The sequence below is a fragment of the Morone saxatilis genome, unplaced genomic scaffold (genome assembly GCF_004916995.1).
Source record: "Morone saxatilis isolate NCDOM2014 unplaced genomic scaffold, NCSU_SB_2.0 Contig22, whole genome shotgun sequence".
Classification (NCBI taxonomy): domain Eukaryota; kingdom Metazoa; phylum Chordata; class Actinopteri; family Moronidae; genus Morone; species Morone saxatilis.
The window spans coordinates 14,670,698-14,681,713 of record NW_023339785.1 but is presented as its reverse complement, the minus strand read 5'-3'; the positions used below and the strand labels follow the sequence as shown (position 1 = coordinate 14,681,713).

Sequence of the window (11,016 nt, the reverse complement as noted above, 5' to 3'; positions counted from 1 at the left end):
TTTGTCCTGAGATATTTCCATCAGCTTCTCTGAAGTCACACCTTCTCCTTCCTGTTATTCGCCATTAGAGCTTTCTTTCTGCATTCAGCAGCACAGTTACTTGCATACTGATTTTGTCCATTGGTCTGTCATAAAGGCTTATGTATTACGTATTATTCTTATCTAAATATTACAGCTGTTAGGAACTGCACTTCAAGACCCGAGTGTATTTGAAACACAGTTCTACTTTAATAGGGTACTGGGTAATAGTGTGTTTCTAAAAATAGATCAACACCCTCAGAAAGGATTCCTTTTTGCCAAGCCATCTATTTTACTTTGAATATAAAAGAACAGTGAGCATTGGAAATTATTTGTCTTCCTTGGCTTTTTATTCACTAAATTCACTCTAAATACAACATATACATTTAGATATTATTAAGATAACATGCTCTCATTCTCAAAATAATGTGCTGTGCAATTAGGTCTACTTGTTCTACATGTAGTTCCTTATTTTATTTTTTATTTTTCTCATTCCTGCCTGCTCCATGTCCCTATTTCTGTTGCGCCTCAAAATCAAGACACATACATCATAATATTCATTTTACGCTTGTTCCTTTTTCTCTTCCTCTACCTCCTCCTCCTCCTCCTCCACCATGCTGCCAAACCTCCCCTCCCCCCTCTCCTTCACCAGCGCTACCCTAGATGGGGAGCAGCTGAGAGAACTAACAGGGAATTAACGTTCATCTCTGCAGACATGTGTGCTATCAGCACTAGAGTACTGTAAACACGATCTAATATATGTTCATCAACATCCCTAATGTGTGTACAGTAGAGGTTACCCCGCTACGCTCATGCCAAGTGGCGCCTCGTGTATTCTGGTTTAATTGAATTATGTTTAAATGTAGCTTTTTAATGTACATTCGCGTGGTATTTATATATTTAATGATGCCAATATTGCTCCTAACGGGTGGGATGTGTTCAGATATTGGCTGTGAAGCTCACTGTACATTGTGTTGTGGTGGTTCTACGTTGCTTTTGAGTCACAGACGATGTGACCTCATTTCAGGGAGTGGTACAGCACAAACAACCATGGCCAGATCTGTCATAACTGCGTTCGTTTGGTTACTTCAGCTTGAAGGAGACTGAACAGGGGCTTTCTGCGCTCTCAAACAGACCTCACATATTGCATGCGATGCGTATGGGCTGTGTAAAGCTTATAAGTGGGTCAGCGTGTGATTTAAAGATGGCAGCACGCTACATGCGCCACCGGAGTGAACCCGTGTTCGGTAGTTGCCTTTCCCCAGCCTCTGCTGCATGCGCAATCTCTCTATACTGTGCTTCCTGAAACAATGCCTGGAGCTTTTATCTGCATAAAAGTGGTTCAGTATGTGTTCTGTATGCTGCAGCTCTATTTGACTGTGAGTGAGGGAGAGTGGGGGGAGGGGCAGGTAATTTTCCGCTAGTCGCTGCAGCAGCAGCAGCAGCAGGGAGCTTCAGTACCGATCGAGGTATCAGCTCCCCTCGGCTCAGCTCTCACTCCTGCTCTCCTCTGCGGTTGGGCGGGGCCGAGGGTCAGGCCGGATGAGGAGGAGAGGCTTTGTATCCATGCAACCATCAGGACATCGTGTGTCGGTGTGTTGTCTGAGAGAGTTTTTTTTTTTAAGAAGCCAAGGCTGTGCGTGTTTGCATACAGCAGAAATTGACAGCTGTGGGTGTGAAAAAGCTGAGAAAGCTATAGCTTTTTCGGCAGTATAAGATGACGACATGGGCTTTAGAGTGTGCACCCGATAAAAGCTTCTAACTCTGCCTCTCCCGGTGCTGCAAAATGCATTAAATTATTGATTCTACACTACATTATCCTAGTTGGGGCAGACATCTAAGTGGTTCACCGCTCATAGATTGCAGTACAGTAGTGGCATTCACCCAAGTCATTTTGTTGGATTACACAGATGGGTTCAACAGATGGGCCAAAGGCATGACGTAGATATGTTCTTACCTCATCAGTTTTAATACAAGGTGACCAGGACAGCAGAGTGGTTAAAATAAATGTTTTATTCATCTTCTTCATTTATCTCCCTGTCTGTCACGTACAGGTCTTATGAAGCACTTCCTGTTTTTCTCCTTCACAAGGGTGTGTCCTTTGTGTGAGTGAGGTTAGCTATCTGTGGTTACCATGGAGACTGTTCAGGAGCTGTAATGAAATGATGAACTAGTCTGTTTCTAGGGAGCTGGCTGTATGTACCCACCCCCACCCAGACATCCATCCCAGCATGTGTTATACAGAGGCAAGCAGGAAGGAAACAGGGTGGACACAATAGGAGGCAGGAGAGATGGAGAGAAAGATGCCGATCAAAAGATGTGCAGCATTTTGAGCAGAAATGCCACGTCAGGCGAAGGGTAAAAGAAGTGAGCAAGCGAGGGAAAAGTGTCTGAGATTAGAGAATGGGTTCTAAAAAGGGAAAGGGTTTTAGAGGAAGTCAGAAATACAGCGGCACAGACTCAAGCCTTGAGCATGAGATAGTGAGAAAACTGGAGCTTCTGAGGATGAGATGGACAAAAAAACACATTAAATACATGCCCTGCAGCTGAGTGAGAACATCATAGGCTTACAATTGGTCACAGATAAAAGGAAGAACTTATCACCACTCCTCCCTTTTTCTCCCCCACTTCCACCAAACCGTCCTCCATCCGTGCTCCCTCTTAGTGGCATCGGGATGTTGTTGCACTCATTAGATTAGCTTTGTCATGCTCAGAACCACGGGTTCCATCCTCTTCCATCCGGCAAGGATACAAAGCCAGGGCATCCTAAGAGGGAAGTATCCAAAGCCTGCCTGCATTTCCTGATAGCTTTGTTCCGTGCCACAACAAGAATCTGTTTGATTTATGCACAGGCTGAACCAGGACAACCAAGGAACTGTTTAACCCTTGCAGAGGCCCAGAGGGAGGGATTTGTGGTGCTCTTAGTTCTCTCATGCCCTTTATTTTTGAAAGCAAGGTACACAAGGGATCAGCACAAACAAACATGCCCAGTGAATGCCTCTTCCACCCGCTTACTGTGTCCACCTGAGTAAAAGGATTGTGGTTACCATGGGACTTTTGTTTCGGAGATCTTGTGCGTAGAGAAAAGTATGACGACAGCTTTGTCATTGTGTTATAAATCTATGTGGAGGTTTAGGTCTACCAGAATGTATTTTGAGATTTATTTTCTACATATTTTTTATTTCATTCGAAAGAGTGATGCTGATGAAATGAGTGACAGCTAAATTAGAGCAGATTGTGGTTCATTGTTTGTGATGGAGTGTTTATTTCCTTTTTTGGTAAGTTTAATCAAAACCTCAGACCAAATTGCTTGAGTTCATCTAGCTTTGTTCCATGTATACAGCCTTTTGCACTGTGTGATGTGTATCTCATCGATTTATGTTCAAATTTATAGTGTCTGTTTTGATAAATACACATGTGACTTGCCCTTGTACCGATTACAGGCCGTGGCACTGTAGATTCTACCATCAGTATGCTTTAAACTGCTCTTTCTCATCTCACCTCTGGAGGGTGCCTCGCCTTATATCTTCCTTTATCCACTGCGGTCACTGTATTGGAAATGAGACAGAAAATGACTGCCACTGCAGTCTGACGTCTGTGTTCTCCTTCTCTCTTTCTGTCTCTCTCTTATCCCCCCTCTCTCTCTCTTTCCAACACACACACACACTCATAGCTGGGATTATGTTTTAGTGCTCTGGCTTAATGAGAAGCCTGTGTGGCTGGGCAGTGGGGCGATGATCACGTGTCCAGCCCTTGTACTACCGATTTATTCCAACAGAGGGACCAATTTCACTGTCTCTCCCACCTCTGTTGCCTCTTGCTCAGCCAGCTTTTCCCACATGTACAGTAGGTTTACATGTGCAGTGCTATTGGCATTGACTTATTGCTTTTTTTTTTCACTGAGGCATAACTAATATTGTAGTAACTGTGAGATTTATGTTCAAGATGCTCTTTTGTTTTGTCATACCATTTTATATTTTGGTTTCAACAGATGATATAACCTGAACAAACCCTATGACACATTCAATGAATTGTTAATATGACTGGCTGGTGATTGCTAAAAATTTTTACTCTTTCTCTCAAGAACTGTATTTTAGTTTTATACACCCCATAGCCACACCCACCAAGAGAAGATAGCCTTAATCTTTATAATACTTCATTTTGTAAGATGTGTTTAGATGCTCTTTCTGTCTCCTTTAAGACAATGGCTGTTTTTTCAGCCTCTTTAGTTTAATGCATCTGTTTTTTAAATTTGCTAAACACATTTCCTGACACCAGAGACGCTGCTGCCCACCTACACAACAGCCTGCAGATACTTCCTCTTATTTTTCTCTTCTCTTTACTAGCATGAAGAAAATTTGTAGTATTTGTATGCCTTTAACATTCTAGCACGAATGTAATGCATAAAACAATATGACTGCAGTCCTATGCATGTACAAACTGGCACTGGCTTTATGATAAAAGGTTTTGACTGGAAAAAGATGGATTTGAAAACTTTGGGTCAGCAGTCTTTGAATATGGACATGAATAACAAGGGACATAATGAATTTTCCTGAGAACCAGTAGTCACTATAACCTCTAAGAGCCTGCATGCTCCTATTCCTCGTTTATCAAAGCAGATGGCCGTTCCTTGCCATTTAAGAATGAGAGGAAACAACAGCATAACATTCATTCAGACAAAATCATTTTGTCCTTAGATAGCATTTGTGTTATAGTTGTGTGTGAGCATACATGCCTACAGGCACAAATGGCCTTTAGGTTTGCATGACTGCCTCCGTTTGTATATGTGTTGACTGAGAGAGTGATGTAAGGAGTCCTGCTTCATGATAGCCCAGCTGTGACCTGTTCCACTGTGGATCTCTGCTGTCATCTGACTAATTTAAAATAGGGGAGATTCCAGATAACAGACTCTTAGGGAAAGTAATATGAATGGCTTTTAGAGTGGCCGCTTACAGTATTAATGAGTTTTAGTCAAAGTGAAGAGAATGGTATTAATATGGTGGCAACCCTTGCATAATTGATGAAATGGGGGGTTTCAATATTCTGACAGAGAGAAAGAACAAAGAGGGTCTCAATTTTTAAAATCTAAATGATCTCTCTTCCCCATATATCACAGGCCTACCTGTACAGAGAGTTTTTTTGTCTCACAACATCAGTCTGCAAAAGGGATGAGCTCTTGTGTTTCCACTTAAGACCCTAGTATGCCCCTCAGCGAGACCTCAACTGGAAACACCGTATCTGCTCAGAAGTCAGGCTGGGGATGACCTCCCAGAGGGGAGAGAGCAGACGAGAGGATGGAGGGATTGGAAGGAGGTTGAAAATACAATACATTTCAAGGTTAGGTAAATGATGAGATGATGATGGACGTTCTGGCATCCTGCATTTTTTAAGACAAGATGCTGTTAAATGTAACATCAATTAGCCAATTAGCTCTTTGAAATCAGTGTTTACTGATGCATATCAGGCGTCTGTCTGCAGGTGGAATAATGGTGATAGCTTAATCTGCAGCACCCTTGAGTGAAAAAATAAAATAATACACAGCTCAACAGTGTGCAATTAACGCAGAAACAGATGGCCATATTAGAAACAGGTAGACCAATGAGAGAGCTGTAACATATCAAACACATCACAAGAGTTCTTTTTTTGGGGGGGGGGGGGGGGGGGTTGCAGGTGCAAAGGTCAGGTGTAAATCCAAGTCTGTGTTTGTTGTTGACGAGATAAACGGCGCCTGTTTTCATTTTTGTGTCACTGTCAAACACGGGAGGTCCACGTCCCACCGGGAAAATCTGTTAAATGTCACGGTCGGCGTGGCAGACCGCACATACAGACCATCAGAGACTGTCAGCCCCGGCTGAAAGAAACTCTGTTATCACCGCTGCTCAGTGGGCTATTAATGCAGAGAGAGAAACCCATGCAAGATATAGTCGGCTCACTCTTTAACAAGGTTTGCAAAAAAGGCTTCAAATATAGGCAAAGTAAATATTCATATGGCGTTGTAATTTTAAATGCACATTATTTTTTTCACTATCGAGTAATATGCACACTTTGTTATTAATATAGAGATCAGAGATTAACGAGCCTAAATTGAGGTCTTTTATAAACGTACTGTATAGGAAGGGATTTTTGTATAGCAAACATTTGTCTTCCTTCAACGGACAGTTGGCTGCTGCTCCATCTCCCCATTTCGCCACCTCCTCCTCGTCGTCGCCTTTGAGTGTGGTGTGAAGACTAGCTCTGTATCTAACCATCCACTAGCAGCATCCGAGTGAGTCACTGTCGACTCCCCGTCTCCCGGGATGCCAAGCGCTGTCATCGCCGTGGGCAGACCGGGCGTGGGTGACTGTGGCAGCGCACCAGGAGAGGAAAAAAAGATTGTGTGGGCGGTGGACGCTCATCTAGGCCTAGTGGCCGAGGTGAATCAAGGAGGCTCCGGGTCTCACAAGGCCACTTCTTCAAAGCATATAACTTGTTTTAAATGTGGCGATGGATCATATCAATCTAGAATCAAATTTATTTTTTTATTTAATTGAGGTAGGCCTACACAGGCTGTCAGGCCGGAGTAACTGGACAGTCAGAGCAGGATGCTGTGGGTGTATGGGTGTCAACTAATGGGTAGGCCTATATTGATATATAGAGACAAATTGTGTGTGCAATATCCCTCCAATATGTCACTCATTCTTAGTGCCTGCGCAGTTTATGTGTGCATAACCATCAGGAAAGGCCAGCATTGTATTTTTGCTAGATGTGGAAAGGGGTCACATCTGGAGCATCTTGCCTGTGACCCGGTTAGCGTCGTCACCAGTTACCGTCCTCATGACATCACGGGCTTTGTGTTGGGAATGAGCCTGTGCCGCAAAGGGCTCTGCAGCGCGCACGTCGGATAGAGGTGTAAGGACAAAGCATCGTCAGCTGTCACTGTGGGGAAAAGTGATATGAAGGAACAGAAAATGTTTTTGTGCTGACAGAAGTCCCCAGTGTTTCAGCACTTAACTCGTGAACAGACACAAGGTGAAACAGCCAGATCCAGAACACTGTTAGTCTGATGGTTGAAAACCCCTTCAACCTCACAGCTCATTTCACCTGACGCTACCTTTTGTTGTGATATAAACTCAAATGTAATGTAATAAAACCCCTTCTTCATATAGGTCATAACGCTGAACACTACTGAGCGTTGCTGCACTAAAAACAATTTACATGGAGATTATTATTTTTTTTTTTTATCATTTTCCTTTTATTTCCAAAATATAGTCTGCATGTATCAGAAATTAGCTTTTTCCGTTTGGCTAGAGGGCTCCTGGGTAATTGTGTGTTTTCATCAGCGAGGAGAGAAGAGAGAGAAGTCCAATCGCCAGACTGGTTCATAAATCAGTTTCCCAGCGCACAATGAAAAGGGCGGTGGCGCTGGCAAAAAGAGGGAAAACGATTGTGTCGAATTCATTTGACCAACGTCGCTGTGCAGATGACATTGACCGCTCCGTGTATCTACAGATCTAGATATAGATAAAACTGCAGATTTTTTTCGTCTTTGAGGTTTTTATTTTTATAAGATGGTGCTCGATCATTTTGTCGGAGGTGCTGAAATGCAGCCAGCATCGTTTGAGCGAGTGTCTCCCCCTCCCCTTTTGCCCACAGACACCACCACCACATCGCAGGCAGAGCGAGAGAGGGAGAGAGAGAGAGAGAGAGAGAGAGAGAGACCAATAGGCAGCATCAGTGAAAGTCAGCCTCGCTAGGAGGATAGAGAAATTTAAAAACACTACCCAGACAGACAAAGGAAAACATGGCTGCACAGGGGAAAATTCCCACTAAACAGGCACCTGAGAGGATGCGGTGGTCGTCCTGCACGTAGTCGGAGTTATGCACGGACTATTCCCTCGTTTTTAATGAGGCGGGTGGGGACGCACAGCAAGCTGAAAAGGCGGAAAGATTTCTCAGACCCGTCTGCAAATTCTGCCTGCCTGCGATGGCTGTGACGGCGGGATGCTGTTACAGTGTAAAGGAGAATGTGCCTTTTTCCCTATATTTGGTTATTTTCGTACTCAGTGGCCTTACAAATGCACAAATTCGATACTCCATTCCGGAGGAGCTGGAGAACGGGGCATTGGTCGGTGACATTGTCCGAGATTTGGGTTTGGACCTGAGAAAACTTTCCACCCGACGAATCAGAATCACATCGGACAGTGGCCGCAGATATTTCACCATTGATCACAAAACGGGGAAGCTGGTGGTGAGTGACCGCATTGACCGAGAGACAATTTGTGAATTCACTGGCACCTGTTCACGCAACCTGGAGGTGGTATTAGAGAACCCACTGGAGGTGCATAACGTGGAGGTGGAGATTTTGGACGTGAACGACAACGCGCCACAGTTCCCTCGAGATGAATATCAGCTTGAGGTGTCAGAGTCCGCTCTCACCGGGTCGCGGTTCCACATTGAAGGAGCTCAGGATGCAGATGATGGCTCCAACTCTGTGAAGCAGTACCGCCTCAGCCCAAACGACCATCTCACCCTGGACTCCATTAAGCCCTTTTCCAACAATAAGCACATCGAGCTTATTCTGAAAAAGCCCTTTGACCGCGAGCAGATGCCCTCTCATGAGCTTATCCTGACAGCAATAGATGGAGGCACCCCACAGCGAACTGGCACAGCCAAAATCAATGTACGTATCCTGGATGCCAATGACAACGTGCCTGCGTTCAACAGCTCCGTGTACAAAGTAAAACTGTCTGAAAACTCTCCAAAGGGCGCACTGGTCATCAAGTTAAATGCCACAGACCCTGATGAGGGCTCAAATGGGGAAGTGTTTTACTCCTTCAGCAGCTACACACCAGAAAGAGTTAGACAGATGTTCTCCATGGACACAGACACAGGGGAAATTCGTGTGAAAAACAATATAGATTATGAAGAGACAAACTCATATGAAATGTACATACAGGCTATGGACAAAGGGCCAGCGCCTGTGGCAGTACACTGTAAAGTAGTTGTAGAAGTTTTGGATGTCAATGACAACATTCCTGAGATTGTACTGTCTTCGCTCTCCAGCCCTGTACGCGAGGATGCCCGGGCTGACACGGTTGTAGCATTGATCAGTGTGAATGACCGTGACTCTGGACCAAATAAACAAGTTAGCCTGGAGATCATGCCCAACTTGCCTTTTAAGATCAAGTCCTTCCGGAACCACTATACCATCGTCACATCCGCTTTCCTGGACCGGGAAACCATCTCATCCTACAATGTCACCGTCAACGCTGTGGATGGAGGCAACCCACCCCTGTCATCTCAAATGACCTTTAAGGTGGACGTTGCAGACGTGAATGACAACCCACCTCGTTTTGAGCAGACATCATATACTGTTTATATTCCAGAGAACAATGCTCCCGGTGCATCTCTCTGTGTTGTTAAGGCCACAGACGCTGATGCTGCAGAAAATGCTCGCATCACCTATACTGTCCTCAATGACAACAACCATGGTATCCCTGTAGCCAGCTACGTCAGCATCAAACCTAACACAGGTGAGGCCTATGCCCTGCGAGCCTTCGACTTTGAGAAGCTGAGAGAGTTTCACTTTCAGATTAAAGCCCAGGACAATGGTGTGCCTCCCCTCAGCCGTGTAGCCACAGTGTATGTTTACATTATGGACCAGAATGACCATGTGCCCAAGATAGTCTACCCACCTGCCAATGGGAGCCGCACCACAGAGACGCTAATGAAAAACGCTGAAGCAGGAGTGTTGGTTAGCAAGGTGACGGCGTGGGATGGTGATGCAGGGCAGAACGCTTGGCTGCTCTATACCCTAGAGCAGACCAACACAGATTTTGACCTGTTTAAGGTGCATGAGTACACGGGTGAGATCCGCACCACAAGGCGTGTTATCGAGGACAACTCCACCTCCTTCACTTTGACAGTGGTGGTGCGTGATAATGGCTTACCGCCACTCTCATCCACAGCCATTATCCATGTACATGTGCTGGAGCTGCCACCGAAGTTGACCCCTGACCCCAAGCGCATCATCAGGCCCAACAGCCCTCTAATGTTTTCCAATGTCACCCTCTACCTCATCATTGCCCTGAGTGCCACAACTTTTGTGTTCCTGGTCACCGTCTTTGTGTTGGCCATTGTACGTTGCCATGCCTACTGCACCCAGCCTGGCTCCTGCTCCCCATGTTGCGTATCTAAGAAGAGTGCTCAAGAGGGGGGCACCTCAGCAGGTGGCGGTGGAGGTGGAGGTGGAGGAAGACCTGCAGGTGCAGCAGGTGGAGGTGCAGCAGGTGGAGGTGGAGGAGCAGGTGGAGGAGCAGGTGGAGGGCAACCAAACAACAATGTGGCCCTGCGCCGTGACCTCAAAGTGGAACCGCATTATATTGAAGTGCGGGGAAATGGGTCTATGACCAAAACATACTGTTACAAGACATGCCTGACTGCCACGTCAGGAAGTGACACTTTTATGTTCTACAACACCGGACGGCCGCACAGTGGCACCTGGGGCTCGGGCTACGTCACCAGCCACAGCGGACAGAGCCAGTTATTTGTACGGCGTCTCAGTATGCCAGACGCAACTGCCATTCAGGTGTGTGTCTGGTGTGATCTCTGTGTTTGTTATTTTAGATTGCCTAACAACAGTAAATGACACACAACGCACAAGCCATAAAAGGATAATTCTCAGAGAGTTATGGTTCACGCTTTGCTCTAGGGCGGTGTTCTTGCAGTAGGATTGCAGTTGACATTTACAGCTCTGGAGCTGTTGAAGCCTCTGTTCTCACATGTGAGGTTTTAAAAATATTTATTTTCTTGCTGCTATTTCAGATAGATTTTCTAGTACAACATCCTGTGTGGCATATGGACATTTATTAGGTATAAACATAAAAACAGGTTATGAGGATATGGGATGAAGAGATACCATTTTGTTTATGTGTGTTTATGTTTCTATTATTGCCTTTACTGGTTGTTACGTTACGTACCATTTATCTTGTGGTCTGCATCTTAATATTAGAGAGAAAT

The 11,016-nt window shown here is 45.1% G+C and overlaps 2 protein-coding genes across 2 annotated transcripts in view; one reads left to right on the top strand and one right to left on the bottom strand.

The window, feature by feature from the left end:
- Positions 1–11,016, bottom strand: part of LOC118333996 (protocadherin gamma-C3-like) — a 54,586-nt gene that overhangs the window by 11,652 nt on the left and 31,918 nt on the right. The window lies entirely within an intron of this gene.
- LOC118333301 (protocadherin alpha-C2-like) overlaps positions 7,611–11,016 on the top strand; it is a 22,602-nt gene continuing 19,196 nt past the window's right edge. Inside the window, exon 1 of the mRNA XM_035668880.1 lies at positions 7,611–10,585. Coding sequence (XP_035524773.1) covers positions 7,982–10,585 — 2,604 coding nt within the window. The 5' untranslated portion in view covers positions 7,611–7,981. The remainder of the gene's footprint in view (positions 10,586–11,016) is intronic.